General features: G+C 38.7%; 1 protein-coding gene across 1 annotated transcript in view; it reads right to left on the minus strand.

Moving 5' to 3' along the window:
• The window catches only part of PTPRZ1 (protein tyrosine phosphatase receptor type Z1), a 196,499-nt gene that overhangs the window by 22,647 nt on the left and 146,549 nt on the right, over nucleotides 1–27,303 (minus strand). The window contains exons 12-15 of the mRNA XM_065401331.1: nucleotides 23,563–27,148; nucleotides 15,010–15,154; nucleotides 5,049–5,140; nucleotides 1,066–1,151 (exon numbers count right to left, since the gene is read on the minus strand). Of these exons, the coding sequence (XP_065257403.1) occupies nucleotides 1,066–1,151; nucleotides 5,049–5,140; nucleotides 15,010–15,154; nucleotides 23,563–27,148 (3,909 nt within the window). The remainder of the gene's footprint in view (nucleotides 1–1,065; nucleotides 1,152–5,048; nucleotides 5,141–15,009; nucleotides 15,155–23,562; nucleotides 27,149–27,303) is intronic.

The following is a 27,303-nucleotide window of genomic DNA, read 5'->3' on the forward strand; positions in this document are numbered from 1 at the left end:
TTTTATAAACCTGGAAGAACAGATAGGTAGATTAAGTTCTCACTACTATCTACAACTATGCTATGAGTAAAAATGCTGTTTTTCAACCATACATTCTGAACAAAATGCCCTCTATTGTGGTCTCTGGACAACAGTGGGATATAGAAATGGGGGACGGTCAAGGGTCTGGTTTGTACGTGGTCTTCCTATTTGTGGTGAGACACAAACCAGACCCTTGACCAAAAAATTGAATTCTAGCAAGCCTATCTATAGGCCATATGTGTTGAGTGTTGTCTTGTGGCCTATACAGGAAATGTTTATGGGGTAAATTAAAAATAAAAAAGCACAGGAGAGTTTTTTCCCTATACATTGTGAATGGGCAGAGAAAACACAACAAAGCAAAGGGTGTTTAACAATGAATGTCCATATTTTCAAACATTTTTGATGCAATTTTAACATTGTAATAATATTTATAATAAATACAGATGATCTATTTACAACCTTAACTATGCCTCCACAAAATTTTTTGTTTGGGAATACATACAAGATTTTTAACAATAGATCTTTGATGATAGAAGTGAGATTGACTATTTCTGTTTTGCAATTTTGTAGTTAGATATGGGAAATATGACTTATCAAAAGCTTGTTCATGAAATACATATGAGTATTTTATCATGCATTGAAATTCATTCATTATATAGAGTAAAATTAATGAATTATGTGATGAAGTTAATATTTTCAATTTTGTGAAACACATAATGAATTATATGTGCTATGGGATTAATCTGAAAGTTCTCACTATCATATACCAAGACTGTGCATCAGTTCACTTGCTAATTGTAAGTCTAAGTAGATATAGCTATTAATTTGTCAACACTTACGTATGTTCTTAGCTTTATACACGAGTACATACTGGGTTCAAGGTACTCACGTCCATAAGTATTTACAGAATTGGTCCCAGAATCAGGATCCCATCTGACATTAAAGAATTCCTAATTCCTAAAATGCCTAATTCTTTATTTTCAAATTAATTTTAATCTGACATTATTTGTAGCCTTTCTTTAAAAAGAAGCCATAGAGCCATACCTCAAATTCTTCAGTAAAACCATTACTTGCATGTAAGTCTGCAACATGTTTTGGAAAATGCTTTATTGGAATTGCTCCAACATCATCTTAGGGGTAGGAAAAGACAAAAAAAAACAAACATTTGTGAAGGATAATAAGCCAGAGTGATATATAACGAGCTTTATAGTTAGGCAAACTATACAACATCCCAAAATAAAACATGCAGCATGTGTAGGAGCTTTTGGTACTTGTCTTCTTCTTAAAATCATAACCCATAATAATGGTGCTGCCTACAAGTTTTGCTAAGGCCCTGTGAAATAAGGCATACGAGTTCCCCAGCTAGCTCTTTTTCCGCCTTTGAAGATTCTCTCTTTTCCTCATGTCTGCATACCCACGATACCTCCACAAACCAGGGGCTGATCCTGCAAAATGCTGAGCCTATACATTGAAGAGCGCTCTCAGCTCTCACTGAAGTGAAAGAGAGTTGAGAGTTTCAGCCATTTGCTGAAGCAGGTTCAACGTGATGCAGTCAGAGTAGAGTTCTTTAGTAATGTTGGCAGAGAGCAGAGAAGGAATGACCGGGTTCTGGAGTCAGAATGCTCTGTGTTGAGTGGTATTATACTGGGTGTGTGGGGCCAGCTATATGGGCCGCAGACTAGGAAATTAAGCCAGCATCATGCCAACAAGACTATTTTAATTAAGGCATGTGTATCAGCTCTAGTGTCAAAGGTAACTTTTATTCTCTCTCACTCACGATGTATCACTCATGCAAGCAAATTTTCTTTATTTGTTGTACACCTATACGTTTCTGTGGTTGTAATTATTGGCAATAATTTTATGTCTCATCCTGAGAAGTGTTGAGCATCTGTAATCTCTCAGGATCAGGGATTTATAGTGCAATTCTTAACCAAGGCTTTTTTCTCAGAGGTAACTCTTATTACCATTAATGGGAATTACACACAACAGGGAAAACTTTCTGGATACCACAAATAAAATATTTACATTGTTGTGAATTGCTTTATAAATAAATATGACAAATTGATATTGGGCTTTCGGTTTGCATTTAACATGCTGTAATCAGAATTTTCAGGCTGATATTTTATTTGAGAACCTCTCTTTCATACTTTATGTAGATACAGAAAAACATTTATGTGCAAAATATTCATTAAGGATCATGTAGCAAACCTTCAGGATTTTTAATCTGCAGGTCTCCAAAGAAATATGCTTTGTAAATAAAATCATCTGTTCTGTTAATTAATTGTTAAAGGGACACATTATTTTAACTAGTTTTGTCTCTAAAGGGGAGAAATCTCTTTTTTTCCATGGAAAGCCTTCCATGGATTAAACATACGACTACTTCACAATATGCAATTTCATAACTGACAAGGAAACATCAATTACATTGCATAAGGAACAGCTATTTACATCAACAGATGTTCATCATTTAGGACACTTAATATTTTTAGGCTTCAGTTACCAGGAATTTGTTGATTTGTATTGAGATCCATCTGCTCTTTCCCTTCCATGAATGGACATGAATACTAAAACTGAATTAGGCAGTCAAGCCTAAGAAAAACAGCACAAATGTGTAATACCACCTTCACACCTAGGAGAAGCATTCTGGCATGAAGTATGTTTTCCAATGAGCTCAGAACACAGAAACAGACACCAATATCCGCACACACACTCAAAAATATTGTTATTCCTTCAGATAAGGTCTGAGCATGCATTAATTGAATTCAGTAGCAAAACTCCCATTGACTACAATGAGCATAGGATCAAACCTTAAGAGTGTTCTAACAATATTGCCAATTTATGACCATGACTACGGAAACCCTGAGGAGGGACGAGGGGTATTTTTAAAGTGGCAACAAGACGGGCAAATGCCAACCAGGCCTCCTGTCTACTGTGTGTAAACAAATATTTGCAGCATTCCTGGAGTGCGGCAACGTCTTGATCTTAAAACAAAGCAGGCTCAGAAACAAACAACTCAGTCCCTACTGCCTCTGTGGCACCTTTCCCTCAGGCTATAGATGCAGGGCCGAAGAGGGGAGTAAGCTGGTACAAATTACCAGGGCCCGGCGGTCCGGAAGGGGGTCCGGGGCCTGGTTCCCCCTCCTCTCGTCGGCCCTGTTTAGCCAGTCTGCCCTTGTTTGGGGGCCTGAAAAAATTCCGGGCCTGGCTTTCCCCCCATCTCGTCGGCCCTGTTTAGCCGGTCCGCCCTTGCTGGGGGGCCTGAAAAAATTCCAGGCCCGGCTTTCCCCCCTCTCGTTGGCCCTGTTTAGCCGGTCCATCCTTGCTGGGGGGCCCCGAAAATTTTTTTTCACTGGGGCCCGAACCCGCTCTCGGCGGCCCTGTATAGATGCACAATAGGTGGGGAGGGGAGGGCAACACTGGGGCTATGGACAGTAAAGGAGAAAGGCGGTTGCTTGCACTTGTTTTTTATGGGTAGTGCTGAGTTGCCCCCCAGCTAGTTCTGGCTAGAGGAGTAGGTCTTTTTATTAGTTGGCAGGTGCCATCAGCACTGTCCAAATGATTGGACTAGTCCCCAGGTCCCACCCCAACAATCCAGAGTTGCCTGATTCATGCTACAAATCTCTAGGGCACGTTCTGTATATCTCTGGCATGTGGATCTCCCATGGATGCTAATGACAATGCACTGAAGTAATACAGAATATGCAATAGAAATGGATGGTGTGTGTTTGAATTCAGTTACAATAAAAATAATACTTAGCAGTTGTATAGTGCTTTTCCTGCTCAAACCACTTTACCTACATTAGACTGATATGAGCCTTTCACATACTGTGTATTGAGTAGCCTTACATAATATGTCAATAGTTCTAAAAATACAATGCTTTTAAAAAACATGTGCATTGGGAAATCTAAAACTTGCTCACTTAAAATCTATCACACAACAAGGTAGGTCAGAATTATTTCTACAATCTTTAGAAGTTTTCCACAAAAAGTTCTGTATATTTTTGTCACTTTAAAAGGTTTTTTTCACCTGTTTTAAATTAACATTCATTACTATTTTTAGTAAGTAAAATCCCCAATACCAAAACACATATATGAATTACACAAAAACAACTGTAGATGCAATTCTCCCCCATGACAGTGGAATGTTATCTTTCCTGTGCTGAATTGATAAGTACAGATTGTAAAAACAAATGGCACAATGACACTGCAATACAGTTATTGACTTGGAACAGAAACAACCTATAATGAACTACAATAAAAAGACATGACAATGGCTAACCCAAAGTAAATAAACAAAACAAACAAAAATGGAACTTCTGCATGACATTCAGTCTAAAATCACTCTAGAGAATTGTTTGACTTTCCTGAGATATACCTATTAGTTTTGTGATTAACTATTTAAAATATGATGTTCCTCACATTCACAGCTGTCACTGGGCTTAGAGGGAACACTTAAAAAATGTCTAATTTTCAGATTCCAAATAGGAATAAAATGCTTGAGATTTAATAAATAATATGTATTTATTAGTTACCTATATGGGGCAGATTTTGTGCCCCTTACTCACTGTAAGTAGTGTCTTACTCCACAAGTAATGACATTGTTTTCAGTGGCATGACTTATGGAGTGACGTACAGAATATGGGTCACAGATTTTTGTAGAAAATTTTATTCAGAACATCTCCCAAGCAGCCTCTATCAGAGGGGGTCTTAAAGAGCCCCAGCTGTAAGTTAAAGGTGCTTTATTCCTGCAGAACATTCAGGTGAGCCTATTGACAGTAGCATTGTTTGACCCCCCTGAGGGTGTCTCTCCCCCTCTCAGGTACAGCTGTCTCCATGAATACAACGGGGTGCAAATCTCAAACTCCTACATTTCTGAGTGGTGAATTGAACCATGTTTCTAGTTATTGGACTGTGCATGAGGAATGGTTATTTGCCATATCATCCTGTTTAATGACAGTTCACTTTAATATTCACCACATTTTTTCAATGACAAACAACAATTCACAAAATATTTCAAAACAAATTACCTAAAACTGGGAAGACTGGTGCCGAGGGAGTGGAAATCACTCTAGGTGATGTGTTATCTTCTAAATAAAAGTGAGCAGTCTGGAAGCATTTCCTAAAGAAAAAAATCATATGTAAATATAGCAAATATAACATGTTTTCTGAGATGTCTTCTTGGAATATTGGCAATATGATTAAAAAAATCAAACATCTGAGAACCTCATGTAAGGAATATTGAAACACACCTGTTAATATATAAATATTCACTGTCAGCGCCACTATATTGCACTAATAACATTATGCCTACAATTTACGACACCACATACCTGCACATTAGCCCAGAAGATTAAATAGTTTATGCTACTTTTACCTGTACCAGAGGCAGAAGATAGAGCAGACATCAGCCATAGTGAAAGCCAAGAGAGTGTGAATCTTCACCTGGAACCACTATAGATGCTGTACAGTACTTTCAAGTATAATGAAATTCCATTGCCCTATCACTCATCCAGATCCACATGATTCTACTCCTTCTTTCGTATTCTAGGTACTGTTCTACTCCAAAGCTGGAATCGTGTGTGAAACCACTTTCACTGAGAGACCTTTCCTACCACAGGTACAGAAATCAGTAAAAGGCAATATGCTGCGTAGAAAACAAAACAGAGGCTCACAGTGCTATTATAATTGGGGGGGAAAAGTTGCTTCTTAATGTAGCCATCACACTGAGCACATCTTAACTAAGGAAGTCATCATGATGCAGAGAGCTGAAAGCAGGGGAGTTTATGATTCCAACAGATGCTAGCCGTGTTGCAGAGGGGTTTAAGGATGAATACTAATGGAACCAACCTTAACTATGGTCCACAATGTTACTTGTGTCTATTTCCATACCCCAGCTGTGAAGATAATATGGGTAGCATCTGCTAAGGGTATAAAACAAGCTATTCAAAAGAGTAAATAACCAACTGCTGCTTTAAGCACTGCAAACCCTCCTTAATTAAAAAACTCACCAGATAATTAAACTTGCTAATAACGTTCTTTGCTGTGGGTCATTTAATCTATTTGAAACATTACTCACAAGTGGTTAACTTTAAAAAGAGATACCTGTTTCAGGGAAAATATTAATCTCATTTTATGTTTATGAATTTCAATTCACTGAAAGCCATTGGCTAAAATGGTTGTAGCGTCTTTTGCCATTTTGTGAGGTTATTGTTATTCTAAATTCTACTTCCATATAATAATTTCTCCAAATTAATAGCATTGCACAGAGAAAATATACCTTACAATTAATCTGTGTGATGTTATAATAAAAGAGAGCTATATCCAGCTTTTGTATGTTAAAACAGGGGCTCTCCACTTTCCAGAACTCAGTCACTCCTACTATCACCCAATTTTATGAGGCCTATTAAGAAACATTTTTTAGGAGAGAAAATTTTGGATTTACATAGGGGTAGCTTTTAAGGTGAATCAGTGGGCAAATGAACTGGGGTGAGGACAGTAGATTCTGCTGTGGGTTATGAGACCTCTGCCAGGGAAAAATGCTACTTCTTCTCCATCTTCTAACTCTGTCATCTGCCCCCGCTCTAGGCCATTCATGATACTGCAGTTAGCTATCTACTTTTCCTGTCGCTCTGATCACATAGTCCCCCACTTTTGCTTCAGTTCCCAAATTCCTCCATTATTTTCCTATCCCATTCCTCAGTAATTTCAATCTCCTTGATCTCACCTTCATGGCTGTCCATACAGTGGTCCCTGCTTACATGTGGCTTTCATTCCACCCCATCCCCACCCTTGTGAATGTATTTATACTGATTTCATGAAGATGCACCCATTGCTCCCACTGCTCTACACTTTGCCGATCTCTCATAAACTTTATTCTGTGCTCTTTTTTCCCCCCATGCTGCTCCCTATTCCTGGAACAGCCTCCCTGCTCCATTCTGAAAACGGCCTAAGTGCAGAGCTGAGGACTCCCCTGGTGAACAAAGCTATGCAAGACCTTATCTATGATAGGTTTCAGAGTAGCAGCCGTGTTAGTCTGTATCCGCAAAAATAACAGGAGTACTTGTGGCACCTTAGAGACTAACAAATTTATTAGAGCATAAACTTTCGTGGGCTACAACCCACGAAATGCATCCGAAGAAGTGGGTTGTAGCCCACGAAAGTTTATGCTCTAATAAATTTGTTAGTCTCTAAGGTGCCACAAGTACTCCTGTTATTTTTGCTTATCTATGATGACAAGCTGAAGAACATAGACTATTCAGTATAGAGAAGAAGAGGCTGTGGAGATGTTAGCATTCTCTAGAAAAACATAACTGTAGATCACAGATACTTGGGTGAGAACTGTTTCAACTAAGTATTTGGGAAATACGTACACACTCCTGGAATGATTTTTTTTTTTTTTATTCCTTCAGACTGTAGTGTCTGGAATTTTTTGTCCCTATAGCTCCTGGCAGATTCCCCTCTAGGATTCTAGGGGGATAAAAGGATAGTTACATGAACAACAAAATCGTAGAGTATTCACATGACAACCAAACTTGGGGCCAAGAAGGAATTTTCCCTCACGGAATATCTGCAAGAGCCTTGGAGGGTTTTTGGCCATCCACAGGAGTCTTGAGCAGGGATTATCCATTATGTACTTACTTTATTTTGATTTAGACAAATAAAAAGCACCCGTACACAGGCTCTAAGCACCCTGCCAATGACTTAAAATACAACATGAAATATAAATCTCAGTCTCCCTTCTACTAAGAAGCAGCTCTTAATCAAATACAAGCACCCCCACAATAGCTGATAACTCAATCCACTATCTTTCTTCAGAGGCTGGGTAAATATATGGGTGCTGCAGCGTGACCTGACAGTCAACTAATCAGGGCTATTTTGAACCAGAATCAAGAGGGCTTCCCAGAGCCTGCTGGAGAACACCCTGGCAGCCACCCCTGCTTTAATATATTGAGGGAGATCTATCACCAGTGCCCTCATTGACTGCAACTCCATCTGTGTATCATGATGAGAGAGGCGGTCTGTCATGATAGGCTGCTCTCAGGCCCAAGTGTTGGTGCTCAGCACCTGCTGCAAATCAGGCTCATTTAAGATGTCTCAAGTAGGGCACCCAAAAAAATAAGGCACCAAAGATCACTACTTACTTTTAAACATCTTGGCCTGATGCTCAGTGCATTGGGCATTTTAACAGGGTGGACGGATTTAAAATACATGAATAAATAAAAATAATAAAAGGAAAATCTAAAAAGCTTGATGCAATTGTTCCAAAAGATCTTGTTCCATTAAGTGAATACAGTCACATTACAGTGTTTTGTCACCTTTCTGCATGAAAAAGTATAAATTGAAAAAGATTTGTGTAATGATTTTCACATCTAAAGAGTGCTTTAAAGCATTCTAGTAACATACTGTGTGTTAATTATCCCTTGTAGCCTCAAGTAAATTATACACTAAAACATCTGGGAGAAAAAATTCAAAGCATACTACTTAATCTAGAACAAGATTCATACTAAGTATTCCATCTGCTCTGCATCAGCAGTGAAAGCCTTCATGACTAAGCTAAGTGTTGATAGCCATGTCACTTCCTAATTACCACTCATCTTTAATGAAAAAAATGAGGACTGTTTTAAACTTGCAGACAAAAGTCCCATCAATCAATGTTAACCTCATTATTTAATTTACACCTTTTTGCTTCAGTATTTTGATCCCATACCTAAAACTGTGTAATTCATAAGTCAGACATTGCACTTCTTAGAACATTCAGTTAAAACCCGAGACAGTATTAAAGATGTTGCAATAATTAAAGAGGCTATAGCAGTAGTGTAAGACAAGCAGCAGCACATTGAACTGCCCTGAAGAAACTAGAGCTGAGTGAATAATTTAAAAAGAACAGTTTAGGGCAAGACTGTGACTTGGACTCTTTATCAGGGGCTTACTGGGGAGTAACAACCCCTCCACCCACCCCTTCACTCCAGTGTAGGCTAGGTAGACCTTGGCTCTCAGCATGCAGAAATAAGTAGGTGTGGCGTGCCTATTATTCCTTCCCTTTCCCTGAGGGCAGGGAGCGGACAGAGCCTTGGCTCTAACCTCCAACAGTTGGTCACTGCAGCTCAGCTGGCAAGGATGGTGGTGTAATTTGCTGCTGGTATAGGATAGGGAAACTTTCATTTTTCAGAACTGGGATTTTTTTTTTCACCCAGTGACCCTAAAATACAAATTCCATTCACCAAAGTAGAAAGCCATCAATAATGAAATTTGGGCCCAGAGCGTCAGACATGAAATCAACAGAACCAGCAGATTCAAGCATTCCCAGTAAAGCTCTATTATGAGGACTGAATCTTCTATCTGTTTTCTTTGGTTTCACGTACTCTATTTTTGGATGAAAAATCCTCCCAAAGGCTGTACAAAACAATGTGTCCAAAGGGACAAGGCTGTGAAATGAATACTTTGCCTACTTCACTCTAAACCTAGACTGTCGAAGAGAAAAGACAATTATATTGACTGGAAACTCATTGCCAGAGTACAAGAGGCCTTGAACAACCAAACTAGAAAGGGGCAAAATTATACATTTTTATTTCATATATAGAATCTGAATAAAAAATATTAGAAAACATCAGAGTTAAAAGTTGCCATTTCTACCAGTCAAGATAGCTTTTCACCATGAAAAGAGTGAAACTCTGCCTGATGAAATAGTCAAGAGTTGTGAATTTCTCCAGGTGGAACTTCAATAATTCTTTACTAAGAACAGAGTTAGACTGCAAAGTTAGTTTTCTGCTGGCCACAACTGCTGTTTGTTTTTACAAACAATTTGAAGGGAGAACAAAATATTTTCTGCATTTTCCCATGAATCTGAAAAACAGGTATTTGTCAGCTTTGCCAGGGATGATTCTTTTTGTCTCATCTTCAAACCAAAGAGCTCCACTGAGTAGCTGTGGCTATACCACCATCATTTTTTGTGAACATTGTTGTCAATAAGCAGACAGAGATAAGTTTCTTGCAAGTTTAAGTATTTGATGAGCAGTTAGCATGAATTTGGCCCACAAAAAAATAAAATAAAAAAAGGCTCATATCTGATATCAACTATCAGCTTAAAACCAACTAAAGCTAAACATGAGAATTGCTCTGTTAGGGATTCATTCTATTATTCAGTTCTTCCTATAGAACATTTTGCAAGTACAAAGAAAATAAAATTGTCATATAAAGTTAATGTCCTAATTTTCCATTGACTTTAAAAAGAGCTGTGGGTGCTCAGCACCTTTGAAAATCAGGCCACAAAGTCCAAATTACAGTACATGATATTTAGATTTCATTCCTTTTAAAAACATAGAAAATACGTTACTGGCTTTAGCATAAGATCAACAAAATTTTCTCTTGAAGATTAACAAAAAAGAGCTCCATATTTTATTTTGTAATACATGGGAAAGACACAAAGGGATTAAATGAAACATCTAGAAGATATTACTGCTAACAGGATCTTTGTTATATTTTGAAAGACTGGGTTTCAAAACTGTGCATTCTCTGAGAAAGAATACCAAATGAACACAATGTCATTTGACAAGAACAAGCTCATAACATGTGTAGGATTACTAAAACTACACCATGCAATCCAGGTCTTAAAGTGTATGGCGTTGTTTTCTTTTGTAAACAGGAAAGATTTCGAATACCATTTAGCTTTAAAAATAAAGCCTTTTGAAGATGAATATGAACATTCATGTTGGACAATGTGAAACTAAGAGAAGCCTGTCAGTAAAATGAAGGAGAGTTAACCATAAATCCCTGTGGTAGAATTCATAATCAACTGACTAGAAGTAATCTAGGAAATGAGTTGTGCAATTCTTCTGGACATTAACTGATTCCTTTCCAAGACTCACTATGAAGATGAAATATTTTAAAAACATCATTTTTCATACAGCAGCTCTAATACTGGGCTGGGCCGTTAGTTACCATAGTAGCCTGGGTCTTGGGAGACTTGGGTTCAATTCCCTGCTCCACCACAGAGTTCCTGTGGGACCTCAAGCAAGTCACGTAGTCTCTCTGTGCCTCAGTTCTCTGTCTGTAAAATGGGAATAATAACACTTTCCTACCTCACAGCATTGTTGTGAGGCTTAATCTATTAAAGACTGTGAGATGCTGAGATACTACAATGAGAGAGGCCAGATACACATCAAAGATAGATAGATAGATAGATAGATAGTAGTAGTGTGTCATTACTCCTGAATTTATTCATTTTGTGTTTGTTTAACACTTGTCATGCAGCTTCTTTGTTGAGTGTTATTTTGACATGACAATCTATTAGAATATAACACTATCACTTTATACCTTTATCAGGACATTTTAGAGATGGCTTAACTAGTGGTGTTCACGTGAGTGAAACTAGGTGTAACTCACATGCATAATAGGTGGAAGAGGGTGGCTGTAGGAAAAGAACCAACAGGAGAATGTACAAAGATGTAAAATGTAGCAGGCCCCCTGTGCTTTACTTTACACTCTATATTCCCTGTTGGCTGTTGGTACAACCCCACCCTTCCATATCTTTGGTATGTAACCTACAGCCACTTGCACTCATTTGTGCAGATTAACCCACATGTAAGTTACACTTATTAGTTACATCACTTCTGAATTTATCCTCAATTGTTTAAATTTCCGTGGATTCACATTATTTAAAAGACAGTAACACAGATAATATGTCAACCATGGTATGCCCTTCTCTCCTTTGTACCTCTAACATCTATCTTCGCTCTACTCCAGTCCCTCCCTTTAGACTTCCTTTCCGGGTGCATATCAATGATAATACAAGATGTCTATTTAAAGAAAAAGCTGACTCACCCTCCAAAAGGCAAAATGGGCAGATTCAATACTGGGCTATGCTGACAGAGAAAGTTTTTTTGGTGGCAGAAAATCCATCTGGCAGAGGGCGGGTTTGGTATGATGCACAGTGCCCATTGCTCCCCCTCTGCTAGAAAGCCCAGAATGGCTGGTACTTGCCAGGGAAGGCCAGGAAATACACTGGCAGGGCAACCATGAGGTCCCATTGGAATCAAGAAGTGTGCTCCGCCAGTCAAACCCTCGAGGGAAAGGTGGTGGTACAAATACTGATTTCCTTCCCCTGGGGATGGATTGCTGCCTCCAGACACAATGGCCCAGGCTGGCCAAACTGGCCCAATATCTCTATTTGCATACATCTTTACCTTCTGCGTAAAGTTGGTAAAAAAAAAAATGCTCAAGTTTTTTTTTTTTAATTTCAACAAAAGTTTTTAAGGGTCCCTCCCACCCCCCGCTTTCTGACCAGCTTGGAGAATTGCTTGAATTTTTCAAAAAATTCAAACTTTTTTGGCGATTCCCCTCCCCACCCAAATTGTTTACATTTTTTACACAGCTCTACTCCTGTATCATCTTATATGCTTGCTTGGAACCTAGCAGAATAGGGCCTATGACAAAGCGGGAATTTTCTGTAATATTTTTATGAATTGTGTGTGTGCCTCACTTTCCCCCTATACTTTGCATTGCTACCCAGTGTGGGGGGAAAGGATTAAGTTTATTCTCAGGGCAGGCAAAGACACATAGGTCTGCGGTGATCTCCTTGTCTGGGTACAATGAACAGGGTCATTAAGGAACTGGTTGAAACTGACCCAGGCCAACAAGGCCTCTAGAGAGACAACAGACGCTCCGATGGCTCATAGATTGAAGCTATCAGCAGCGAAGCTGAGCAGAGATCCCAGCTCAAGAACAAAGGACTGAGAGGTGTAAATTAGGGGAATAAGTGTGGGCTCTATGCCAGTGGTCCCCAAAATTCTGAGGGTCACCCCCTTCCTTGTCCCAGTCCACGCCTCCCCCCCACCTTCCTGGAACTGGGGCTGGGAGAGGGGCTGTGGTTCTGGTGCTGGGGAAGGGGAAGGGGCGGGAAGACACGAACAGTGGTAAGGGTGCCGAGGCTGGGGCCGAAGATGGGGATGGAGCCGGGAGCAAGGCAGCCAGAGGCCAAAGCTGGGGGTGGGAGCGGCGCTGCAGGTGGGCTGCGGTGAGGGGTGGCAGCCGGGCCTGTGGACAAGTGCAGCTCCTCTCCCAGCCTTGCCCCCCAGGCTGGGAATGGAGCTGTGGTCAGCAGCAGTGGCTGGCTGGTGTGGCACCAGCAGCAGAACTGCGCCGAGGCTGGGGACAGTGCCAGAAGCCGGGGATGCAGTGGGGGGGCAGGGCCGGAGCAGAGCTGGGGGCAGGGAGGGACTGGGTACCACTCCGTCCCTGCCCCCCGGGGGCTGGCCTGGGCCCCGCCATGTCATCCCCCCCGAAGGTTCCTCTGCGCCCCACACTTTTGGGACTTCTGCTCTATGCTAACCTAAGGACTGTCAGTGCTACAGCCTGCTCTTTTGAAAACATTGCTTGAGTGTCACTGGGTGAGGTGCATTAGTCCCTGAAGAGTGTACAAATCTTGAACCAGGGGTCTATCTCAGTTGGATTCGCTGAGCAGAGCTCATGGTGTGAAGCAGGAGTGCTGACGCCCCAGAAGATTAGTGGTGGAAGGCGTTGAGGCCGCATAGCCTACCCTGAAGGAAGAGTGAGACTCCTTAGGTGTCTGGCACATTGAAAAGGTTCCTCCAAGAGACTGTTCAAAAGCTGGGGGCATGGCGTTAATCCTGAGAGTCCATGACAGGACCCCATTCCTGACTGGGATGTTTTGGCATGATCACAATATATATAATAATCTGGGATCAGATAGCTCAGAACCATAGTATAACAGGAAGCTTTGGGGGAGGAAATCTTTGCAAGGGAATTTCTCCCTAATTGTCCCAGGGAATAGGCGATGGAGCCCACCTCTGGAACTAGAGGACCACCGGCGTTCTGCATGGATCTTATCCTCCTGGAGACCTCAGTCTCCTCACTCACTTTGTCTCACAGAAAACCTTGTGTACAATGGAGCCATGCTACAAGGTGGTGGAGCTAAGCATAAGCAGACTAAGCAATTGCTTAGTGCCCTAAGCAGCTCAAGGGGGCCCTGATTTAGTATTTCCCCCAAAATACCATTCATGTAATTTAACACGGACTTTTTAACAAGTGCATTAGTATGTGTTATGTTGGCTATTTTTTTTGGTTTGTGAAAATAATGCAATTAGTATTTTTAGGAGGTGGGTGAGGGGTAAGAGGGACTCCAAAATATTCCTGATCAGAAACTCGAATGGGCTAGCACTGCCTCTGGCTACTAGGGAATCCCCTAGTTATGACTGTTGTCATAGCCCTAGGCATAACCTCCATGTTTTCTGTGGAATCCTCACTGGGCCAGAGGAGCACAAAGTGCAGACCCAGCATCCGCTAACCCCCCCCATATGGGATGGTGGAACTCTGTGTGCTAGAGAAAGAGAAAAGGTTCCATCCCTGGTCATCTGCTGTACTGTTGGCCTAATGTAGGATCGGTGCTTGCATGGAAGACCCTTAGGTTAGGACCTGTAACTTCCTCTGCTTTGTACATCTCCTTCCATGCTTATGGTGCTCCGTAAGTAATTTTAAAACATGGAAAAAAATAGCCATGTACAAAATTTAAATTTGGATGGATATAGAAATATATTACTATACACTTAGCTTCACTGCATTTTAATAGGAGTTAAGATCCTAATCCTGCAGTCCTTTACAAAGTTCCCACTGACGTCAAGAACTCCAGGATCAGGTACTAAATTTGTAAATCACCCTACAGATACATTTCTGGTACATGTGGAAAAGGAAGCTGTGATGTTTAATTTTGTTTTTCCTATATCATTTAATTCCTAAAGGTAAACAAACAATCACATCAATTATTTGGGTTTTTTAAAATCTCTTGATATGCAAGTGAACATTTTAATAGCTTACCAAAAATAGGTACTATTGCAATACAAATAAATAATAATAGTATCTGTTAGAGAGTCAGGATCCAGTTTGATCTCTTGCAAATCTTCAGTAATGCCAATTACATTTTCCTAATCAGGACAAAATCTAAGCTTTGTAGAACTGCAAAAATAAGTAACTTACCTCCAGTATATGAGAATACCCACAAGAATCACTAGACAGATAAAAGTCAGAGCTGATACGACCACAAGTGGTATAACTGTCTTCTTCTCTGATTCCAGACTCTCAGCTAGACCAATACGAGATTCATGGCTACTATTACTTGCCTCTGTAGTCAGAGAAAATTGAAATAATCCATATTTAAATGTCAACAAAAAGCACAGCATAACTGAACGTGTTTATAAGAGCCCTAGGTAATGTCACTTACCGTTCTAATTTTTACTGTGTAGCAGAAAATATACATATTTGCAAACCAGTTTAAAGAAAATAAGCAGACAGAAAGTATAGCAAAGTATTAAAGTTTATGCAACAGAGCATCCCAGCAGTGTAGAACTTCTTTGTAAAAATGCAGATTGTTGTTAAAATATAATTTCAAGAAGAAAATGTTTCATTTTAAATTTCAATTAGCAGACACTCAATGCTTCGAGGGATCTGAATATATAATATTGAGGTGTTTAAAGATAGCTTTAATATTATATTTTTACTCATGTAATGCAAAACATTGTTATTTTGATCAATAAATATAAATGGACAATATTCTTAACATAGCAAATAGCTACAGGACTGCTAAGTTGCGACTGAAATTGCAATATTTTAATATTTTGTCAGTTCTGTAAATTTGGCCTAGTGATTCATGGGAGAAATCCTGCTTCCACTGACGTCAATTCAGTTGAGCCAAATTTCACTCCTTACTTGGCTTTTTACAGAGAATCAAATTATTGTATATAATAGATACACTTTATAGATCTCACATGTTTCTATTAGCCTCGTATTACCGGATGCTTGAAATGCTCAGGCCCAGGAGTGCATTAGGATTTCAAAATATATTTTTACTATTTTATTAAAATAAAAGAACATAGTAAAGGGACTGGCCCTGCGACCCTTTCTCAGGTCAACCCTTACACTTGAAGTCAATGGGACTTCTCACAACAGTTAGGGTTGTCGGTTTTGTCCCAAATGACAGTTTTTCTAGTGAGTATATAGTTCACCCATATCAATGTCTATGATCTTTACATTATCACTGCAAATGAAAAGGTATTTCACAGTTGTTGGAATTAAAGCCCCAATATTTCAAAGAGCAGTGCATGGGCAGACCCCTGTGCCCATGCAGAATCCTGAGTCAATGGGGGCAGGAATCTGTCTGTGTGGAGTCAGTTGCAGGTTTTGGGCCTAAGGGAGCAATTCTACAGTTCTACTTGAACAAAACTGCCCTTAAAGGAAGGGTTAATGGGATTTTTGTCCTAGTAAGGACATCAGGAGCAAGCCCTACTTTCTGAAATGCACAATACTAGAGCTGCTTGGAAAATTGTCAGTGAAACAGTTTTCCACTGAAAAATGGTGTTTCATCAAATCTGCAACTTTTTGAAAAATCTTGATGATTTTGACACAAATTTGTTTAAACTTGGGGGGAAATATTTCAACATCGTTGGAACAGAACGTTCTGATTTTTCACTTCAAAACATCTTTTTGTTTAATTTTTTTATTTTATTTTAAAAATATATTGAAAAAATTAAAAAGATCAAAATTGAAACATTTCAAAATTTCAATAGATTCCAAGGCCACAAAGAGCCATTGTGATCACCTAGTCTGACTCTCTGTATAACAGAGGCCATAGAACTTCCCCAAAATAATTCTTAGAGCATAGTTTTTAGAAAAACATCCAATCTCAATTTAAAAATTGCCAGTCATGGAGAATCCATCACAACCCTTGGTAAATTGTTACAATGCTTAATTCTCTCACCATTAAAAATGTACACCCTATTTTCCGTCTAAATTTGTCGAGCTTCATCTTCCAGCCATTGGATTGTATTATAGAATCATACAATTGTTGGACTAGAAGGGACCTCAAGAGGTCATCTAGTTCAGTTCCCTTCACTCATGGCAGGACTAAGTATTATCTAGACCATCCCTGACAGGTGTTTGTTTAACCTGCTCTTTAAAATCTCCAGTGATGGAGATTCCACAACCTCCCTAGGCTATTTAATTCAGTGCTTAACCACCCTGACAGTTAGCAAGTTTTTCCTAATGTTCAACCTAAACTGCCCTTGCTGCAATTTCTGCCCATTGCTTCTTGTCCTATCCTCAGAGGTTAATGAGAACAATTTACCTCCCTCCTCCTTGTAACAACCTTTATGTACTTGGAAACTGTTATCATGTCCCCTCCCAGTCTTCTCTTCTCCAGACTAAACAAACCCAATTTTGTCAATCTTCCCTCATAGGTCATGTTTTCTAGAACTTTAATTATTTTTGTTGCTCTTCTCTGGACTCTCTCCAATTTGCCCACATCTTTCCTGAAATGTGGCACCCAGAACTGGACATAATACCCCAGTTGAGGCCTAATCAGTGGAGGGTAGAGTGGAAGAATTTCTTCTCATGTCTTGCTTACAACAGTCCTGCTAATACATCCCAGAATGATGTTTGCTTTTTTTGCAACAGTATTACACTGTTGACTCATATTTAGCTTGTGATCCACTATGACCCCCAGATGCCTGTCCCCAGTACTCCTTCCTAGACAGTCATTTCCCATTTTGTATGTGTGCAACTGATTGTCCCTTCCTAAGTGGAGTACTTTGCATTTGTCCTTATTGAATTTCATCCTATTTACTTCAGACCATTTCTCCAGTTTGTCCAGATCATTTTGAATTTTAATATTATCCTCCAAAGCACTTGCAACCACTCCCATCTTGGTATCATCCACAAACTTTATAAGTGTACTCTCTATTCCATTATCTAAATCACTGATGAAGATATTGAACAAAACTGGAGCCAGAACCGATTCCTGCAGAACCCCACTTGATATGCTCTTCCAGCTTGACTGTGAACCACTGATAACAATTCTCTGGGAATGGTTTCCAACCAGTTATGCACCCATCTTATAGTAGCTCAATCAAGATTAAATTTCCCTAGTTTGTTTATGAGAAGCTCATGCAAGACATTATCAAATGCCTTACTAAAGTCAAGATATACCACCAGCTACTGCTTCCCCCCTATTCACAAGGCTTGTTACCTAGTGAAAGAAAGCTTTTAGGTTGGTTTGACATGATTTGTTCTTGATAAATTCATGCTGACTGTTACTTATCACCTTATAATCTTCTAGGTGTTTGCAAATTGATTGCTTAATTATTTGCTCCATTATCTTTCCAGATACTGAAGTTAAGCTGACTGGTCTATAATTCCCTGGGTTGTCCTTATTTCCCTTTTTATAGATAGGCACTATATTTGCCCTTTTCGAGTCTTCTGGAATCTCTCCAGTCTTCCATGACTTTTCGAAGACAATTGCTAATGGCTCAGATATCTTCTCAGTCAGCTCCAGGAGTATTCTAGAATGTATTTCATAAGGTGACTTGAAGACATCTAATTTATTTGAGTAATTTTTACCTCGTTCTTTCCCCATTTTAGCCTCTGATCCTACCTCATTTTCACTGGCATTCACTATGTTAGACGTCCAATCGTTACTAACCTTTTTGGTGAAAACTGAAACAAAAAAGTCATTTAGCACTTCTGCCTTTCCACATTTTCAGTTATTGTTTTCCCCGCTTCATTAAGTAATGGGCCTATCTTGTCCTTGGTCTTCCTTTTGCTTCTAATGTATTTGTAGAATGTTTTCTTGTTACCCTTTATGTCTCTAGCTAGTTTCACCTCTTTTTGTGCCTTGGCCTTTCTAATTTTTATACCTTTCGCTCCTAAATTGAAGAGCCCATTTTTCAACATTTGTTCCCCATGTACATACTTAGAGACAGTAATCAAGTTTGTTAAGCTAAATAGATTGAGCTCCTTGAATCTATCACTATAAGTCATATTTTCTAATCCTTACTCCTCAAGTAGTCCAACTAAAATCAAGACTGGTAGAATCAATCCCTTAAAACTACAAAAACAGCACCCATTTAGAAAATATAAAGTACAAACAATACATGAATTTCACAAACATCTACTAAATGAATCACTTCAGTTGAGACAAAATGGAGTTCTTTTGAAATTTCATTTAACAAAAAAGTTTCAAAATTTTGTTTTTTTGTCTTAATTTGGGATAATTTTTTTTTGAAATCGCATTTTTTTTCTGCAGAATGTAATTTCCATTTTTGTCCCCAACCCTACAGAATAACAAATGGAATCTGCAAAGGCCAAACATTGAATGAATTGTCCTCTGAAAGCTATCAGCATTAGCAAATTGATTAAAATATGTCAATGATAAGGCAATTAGCAGGTTACTATCAGTTTCTTGAGCTCAGAGGCCTCTTTTTTATAAAGACCTCAACTTAGTTCCCAATTTGCATGGCACAATTTTGTTCCTAATTTATAGCATTTAAACATCTTAATGACTCACTTCCTGTAAATCAGCTAGTTAAATATGCAAATACTATCAGTTGTGATCACAATTGCAGGTGCAGAATTGCACTCACAGTATTGGAAGCTGTTTCTAAAAATCAGGGCCCAAATTTCTGGTGAACAAGTTATGGGATGCACTCAAGTTTTTAACTGGAACTATGTATATGCATGAGCAATCAGGATGTGGCCATTGAGCAAAGTGCACTTATTCGATTCTGGAGGTACTCCTAAAGTAGAACATGGTCTAATATTTTTAATAACAAGGCAGCTTAAAAATGCACCATACTTTAGTGCTTTAAATTAGGGGAGTGAAAAGAATGGATCCCTTCAGCCCTATAAGGTAGTTCTTTGCCACCATCTCAGTCATTCCAAATGCTAAATCCTACTAAGTCCACTAGAAGGGTAGTATCATATACATCTCCTCATAGATATATAATTTAAGTCCATGATGCACAGCTAAAATACAAATTTACATTTCACATTTGAATCCACTAGCACAGACCCAGACGTGTCCATGCGGTATTTTATAATAGAGAGATGCTCCCTCAGTGCACCGTTAAAAGAAAGAATTTATACTATATGATGCTCATGTGAGTAGCTCAGGTTTCTTTTAATTAGCCTTCAGTCTGTGGCAGATTTTGGCCCATTCCTATCCTCTCCCACCCAATCCAAAGAAAGTGGGCAAAATAATTGTAGGGACAGTGTAATTTGAGGTGAGCTAAGATAAATGTCTATATAAATAAGTAGCTAGCTCTTTACACAGTAGTTTGAATAGATTGTTATGAAATAAAATCTTATGAAAATAAACGATATTATTATTTGATCACTGATTTCACTAGGAGCCAAATTCTAGTGTAAAATTCCATATTACAATGGTCTCTGTGCTGAGCTGGCTGATTCTGAGGCAAAGTTTAGCTTGGTGCGCAAGGGGCAGAAGGGATGGTCAGCTGCTGATGTATAGGGTACCATTGTTCATAAGATCCTGTCCTCCTCCCCAGATTGTGTTTGCAAAGTTTTTGCGAAGCTACTAGGGGGTGCACAGCAGAAATCCTGACCAAAAATAAGCATTACTTATGGATATATGGGATTGCAGGGGACATGTCTGCACGTCATCCTTCCCCTGATTTCCACAGGAGAATGTTCCTACCATCATTGGGACCCTCTCATCTTCCTGGGTTACATCTTCAGCTCCTTTTTGGGAGGACATTTTGCTCCAGGCAGCCCACTGAATCTCCATTCCATGGGTAATTGGCAACCAGGGTGGAAGCTGCTCCTCTCTCCGCAACTGGGATATCAGAGCCTCCCCTGACACAGGGCTACAGGTGGAACAAGTTTGGTGGGCACGTAGGTGGTAGGCAAAAAACTCTCATTTGAATTCTGTCTCAGAATATGTACGAATACAGCCCTACAGTCATGAAGAGTGGCCAAACCTTATAGTTCCATTTGCCTCTTTTCCAGCCAGGCCAGGATTTGGGCTCTGTAACTGTGTTTAAATTAATCAACTATTTATTATAATTAAGACATTTAGTTTTATATTCAGTGTAACTGGTGCTATTCTAAAATACTGGCACATATTAGTGTCTCAAAGCTCAATTCTTCCTGTGCTTATGAATTTTCATTTTTAGCAGCAATAGCAACCTCATTTGCTAATAGAGGTAATTAAGGGCCAGAATCTAAAATATCACACATAAGCCCCACATAACAATGCATTTTGTAAAATCTTCTACTTGGGCCTGGGTGGCATATAAATTCAAACTAACTGCATACAGGGAGATTTAAAAAACAACAACATTTCAAACAAAAACATCAGTCATTCTCTTCTACAAGAGCAACGCTCATTCGCATTAATAATTACAATATATGTATGGTGTGAGACAGATGCATAATTCTCTGCAGTCATTAACAGGAGAATCAGAAAGCCCTCTTAATGTTTACCATCACTATTTTCCTGATTTGAATCCCAATGCAGTAAGTGGTATAACTCCTATTGATTTCAATGGTATAGGAACAAGCCCTGTGAGCCTGAACTAATGATCACAAAACTCAATGGGAAAACTCCCATTGGATTCACTGGGCTTTGGATCAGGTCCTGTGTAATTTTCTTTTCACCTAAAGCTAGTTCCTCCTTATTTTTGGACACGCCTTCATATTTGTGAGGCAGTTAGCCATAAATCCTGCATCATCCTTTTCTCTTTGATGTTACAATCCAGTTAAAAATTCATGGTAAGCCTGTTATAACAATTTTAAAATATGAATGACATCTTGAAATTCCCCTCAAATAAATGGTTCTATTGGAAAGCTTGACAAGATGATTGCTAACTGATAAAGCAATTTTTCAGTGATGCAGATCTTATAAATACATTTTATACTACCACTAATTAATAATAATATGATTTACTATTAAACAAAATATGAGTTAACAATATTTTTAAACTCACATAAACTCCCAACAAAACATTTGACTTATGTAACTACTGAGGAATGTGCTGTAATACTTAAAATTTAAATTTAATACAAATGTTCATATATCACAAGGTTCATTTGTTGTTATTGTTTTTAAATTGAAATTAAGATGTAACTAGGTAGCTATTTCTGATTATCAGGAGACCTCATATGAGAAATGCTCCATTTAATTGCTGTTTTATTAAAAGACAATATAGGGAATAATTTGTTGGAAGAAACTAATGCATAGGCAAGTTTTTTAATGAGAGTGGTGACTGGAAACTAAATTGTAAATATGCATTAATAGTTAAGCCACATGTTATACCATCCTTTTGGAGAACTGTCAAGAATCAAAGCTCTTCATGGTTAATTGAAAGTGAGGCATTTTAAGTTTAATTACAGAAAACTATAAATAATTTAGGATAACCTTCATGTCATTAGCTGGTATAAAATGTGCTTGGAAATTATTCTCCTTTTCTTTTTTGCTGACCTTTAAAGGAAACAAATTTATTTCATGTGTGTTTTACATAATTTCCTTTAGGAAACATCAAAACAATTAACCCATTTACTGACTCAATTGCTTGCTCAGGTAAAACTCCTGTTGACCGAATGGGCTCATACTTATCCACTCTACAACATCCTGAGCTATGCAGACTGCTTTGGACTGCTTTTATGCACAAAGTTACTAACAAATTTATCTGATTGTATATTTGCAAGATCGGACCTAAGATTTTTGCATACTTTACAGATACCATTAGTTGGATGACACTGCCCTCTAGAGAGATTATAAATATGTGATGGAAGTTCAATTTTTAACATATTTCCTACATTATCAAATTAACCTTGAATATTTCAAATAAGTACACATATTGATGGTTCAACAAATATGACAAATAGGCAATACAAGTTAATTGCTTGATCACTTCAAGTTTTTCACAACAGAACTTTTTAAAGCCTTTGCTTTAAATTTTATCAAGATCTTATAAATGTATGGTCCAATTCTGCCACCCATACTCATGCTGAGAATGTTACTCCACAAATAGCTAATTGGCGTCAATAGAACTGAACAAAGAGAAAGGCAAGCACAGCAGAATCTATCCCGAAGTGATTTTAGAAATGAGCAAGTCTAGGAGGAAATTTCTGTAAGTTACTGAAATTTAAAAATATGAGAAGCAATAAAAATGAAAACAATTGTTTACAAGCTAAAACCAGTCAGAACTAGGTTGAAACATCTTTTACCTTGCTCAGTTCATCTTGAAGATTACAAAATAAAAAAGTATTGCCATAATAAAAACATAATTTTAGGACTCTTTCATACAGAACTTTAGAATCTTGCAGTGAACTTTCCTCTGAAAAAGTGATATTTACTCCTGTGCAAATGGCCTAAGTCCCAATTAACCTTTAAAGAGCAAAAAGTCACATTTTTGGGCCCTCTGTGCATAAATCCCATTGACTGTACAAACATACCCAAAGGCAGCATTTGGACCTTAATACTACAGCGTATTTCAGTTGTAGTTGTGAGTAATCAGAAGTTGCATTTACAGCAGAAGTGTTTCAATGCTTATATTCCCTGTTCCACAGCATTTCCTTAATCAAACTGACTGCCCCATTAAGTTCTTACGTCACTGAAATATCTGTAGCAATTCTCACTAGTCTCATATATATTGGTGTTAAGATATTTTTTCATTTTCAGTGGCAGAAGAATGTCACAGCTACATATGTTATGCATTAGATTGATCCACAACTAACCTGCCTCAGAAATGTTGAATACTGGTGAGTGACCACTAGTTACAGATGGTGCTGATGACTGTGATGATCCAGGAGTTAAATCTGAGTTACCTGCTTCAATTGCCCCCTCAGCGTCTCTCTCATTAAGGTCAGGAAAACTGAAATCTGTTGAAGTCTCATTATCATTAAGGCTATCTGAGGTACCTTGACCAGAGCCACTTTCTTCATCACTTGTAAAAACAGCCCAAGATTTAGACTCTGGTGTGTTTTGTAATGGGATACTAAGAGTCTGAATACGATTTTCCCATATTGTTGGATTGTTGTGCTTCTTAGGTATCAGTGCTGCCAATGTTGGTATTGATGGATAATTACGTCTGTCCATACCATGACTTATCTGACTGTCTGATGCAGCAGTTGTAATTTTCTTTTCTTCTTCTTCTTCTTCAGATTTCTCAGAATGTGAATTGATAATTAGGTTACTCTGATCCTTTAAATTGTTTACCTGTGTATTCTGTTCATCTACTACCTTTTCCTGAGTTTCTCTATGGGAAGTGCATGTGATACAATTACTTACAGGTAAACCATCATCATACTCATCATAATCATCATCAATTACAGGAGGCCACAAATTAGTATCAGAATTGGCACTGGGGAACAACCCAGAGGATGTTTGAGAGGGAACCAGCAACCTGGTTAGGGGTCTAAGGCCCTCACTGCTGGGAGAAACAGCCATAACAGAAATATACATGTTTAGTAAAGGAAGGGCATGATGAGCAGATACATGAGAATCAGAAACAACTGCAGGCATATGAACAGAAACATCAGCACTGGTAGAACTTGAGAAAAAATTGGGAACCTCATTTCTTTGAGAAACACTTGAAGAAATATGGCTGTTTAGAAGAGTGGGAATATTTGGCAATATGTCAATTGTTAAGGCAGGAGTAGCCACTCTGTTCACTGCCTTGGGGGGAAAGGCATTTGTATTTTCTAAACTGGTTGACTGGAATGAAACATCACTACTGTACAATGAAGGAGCAACCTGGTGATTATCTTCATTGTTAACCAAACTGGATAAAACATATTCCTCACTTCCATAAGAGCCAGTTAAACCTTGAAATGATGTTGTGGGCTTACTAGAGGTGTGGGGAAACATGTCAACAACTGAAGGTGCAGATGTAGAATGCAACATCGTTTTATTTGTAGTAGAATCTGGTGCCATCTGATAGAATATTTGGTCAAATGTAGAACTATCTTTATAAACCCTGGAGCGTTCAACCAATATTGGATCACTAGGCACAGTTGCAGCTGTTTTAAGCAGAGTGCCATCATCAGAAGCTTGAAAGGAGGTTTGTAGTAATGCTTCATTATTTAATGTAGCTGAGGTTTCATAAAAGTACTGTTGTGTTGAAGGAGACAATATTTTGCTAGAAGCAGGGACAGAGATAGCTTGATCTGAGATTGCACTAAGCATAGGTTTAAGCAAAGTGTCATCAAAGGCTGGAGATGTAACATGCAAAGGCTGAACAGAAAAGTAATTTTCTGAAAGTTTACTAATATCATAATCAAAAATCTTAGTAGAGGGAAAAGCAAGAGAGACTGGAAGGATTCCCTTTGTGCTAGAAACAGGAAGTGGGGTTTCTTGCAAAGACGTAGTCTGCTTAATTACATCATTGTTAGAAACATATGTAGGAAGTTCAGGCATCACTGTACTTTCAGCATGGGAAGGCACTTTACTGAAAGAAGAAATTTGCAGTTCTTTCTCATCTCCATATATTACATCACTTTTGTGAAGTGTCTTATTAACATCACTAAACTCATATGTTGCATATGTAAATTCACCTATAGAATCAGATGAAGAAACTTTAAGTATGGCCAGAGCATCTGTATCAGGCAAAAGGGACTCACTACCAGAGTACAGTTCAGACCAATCCATATCACTAGATATAGCGCGTGTAGGCAGCAGCAAAGTATCAGCTTGTGGTATTACAGAAGAAGGCTTATGCACCAGTACATTGTTATAGCTGCTAAATAAGGGACCCTGATGAAATACGCCAACAGAATCATGCACATATTCTGCAGAGTCATAAGAAACAGTAAAAGTTTGGAGGGAGCCCACATTACTAGACAAAGCATAAGTAAGTTCAGACATTGTAGACAGTGCATGCATATTTAAATCACTGCTGGATGGTTCAACTTGAGTAAACATGTGAGTTCTATTATGACCAAATATCAATGTCTCTGAAGCAGCATGAGTAGTCTGATGTGACATCACATCAGAATATTGAGCAAGGCTTGACTGTATTAAAGTATCACCCTCAGCCAATGTCAAAGAAGCATGCAGGGACACCTTATCACTTGTAACAGCTGGAGTAACTTGTGGAAACATTTGAGAAACTGTATACAGATGGTGAAACATTTTACTACTGAAGGAAGCAGAGGAAAATGTAAGCAAAGGTACATCACCATAGGAAGACAGGGTGGGTTCAAATGACACATCAACACTGGGAAATACAGGTGTAGCATGCAAGGTCACATCACTACCTGATGTAGCAGGGGTAGTGTTGAGCATCTGAGTGTCAAACAATAAAGGGGTGACTAGAGGAAACACTTCACTACTGTAGGAAGGTTGAAGAGGTATCTCACCATTATATACTGGTTGAGTTGTCTGAGAGAGTACCTCACTGGCAACAGAAGCAGAGCCATATTCTCCAGAGCTTGAAGAGATAGAATGAGGTGATAATTCAGTAGGGGAGAAAGCAAAATTAGAATAATGTAGCAATTCTATATCCACATCTGAAGTATCTTGTGATATCACTGGACCACTGGAATAGGGCACTGTAGCTGGCTTTGAGCCCTCAACATAAGCATCAGTATAACTATTCTGAAATAATAGCTCACTATCCGATGGAACTTCAGATCTAGGTGCCAAATCTGTTGCATTTTGAAACCACAACTTTTCATCAACAGAAGGAGTACTCTCTGCAGATTCTTCAGCACCTGAGGGTGCTACATCTTCTGAAACGTTTTTTACATAGCCTTGCGAATCAATATCATGTTTGCTTATTTCTGGGCTTCCAGAATGAAGGATGTCTTCCTGAGATGCTTCCTCAGTGACAAATTGCATAGCAGAGGTGGTAGGAATGGAACCCCAAGAGTTGTCTACATCTTGATAAGGCTTAAAAGTTGACAATGAAATATCTTCCTCACTACCACCAGTAGCAGATATGCTGGTTGGTTCAGTGCCAGAAGAAATGTAAATGTATTCTTCGTCAATACCTTTGGTGGAGTCAGTGACTTGCAGGGGGATTCCAATAATAGTTTGAGATTCCAAAGAAGCATCTTCTTCTTCATCTGATGTTTCAATAGCAGGTTGGGAAGTAGGGTAAAAAATTGCTTTGAAAACATCATCCTTTCCATGTGATCCTTCCTCTCTTGTTAAGTATCTGTTTGTTTTAGCTTCATTGAATTTTGTCCCCATTTTCTCTTGACTATAGCTAGATGTAGTCACCTGGAATTCTTTTTTCCTTATTTGATTTAGAGTACTATCAGTGCTAGGAATCACTGCAATTTCTTCATCCACCTCTGCCTCCTTCTCTTCAACTTCCTCCTTTGGAAAGAAAACAACATAGTCAAAGTTTACTAAGTGTTTATGGATAAAACAGGAAAACTCAAGGTACATACTGCAATACATTTGCCTGTGTCCATAAATTATAACAGACAAAATGGCAGGTAACCAATCAAATGGCTATTGAACTTAAAAAT

The sequence above is a fragment of the Emys orbicularis genome, chromosome 1 (assembly GCF_028017835.1).
Source record: "Emys orbicularis isolate rEmyOrb1 chromosome 1, rEmyOrb1.hap1, whole genome shotgun sequence".
NCBI lineage: Eukaryota > Metazoa > Chordata > Testudines > Emydidae > Emys > Emys orbicularis.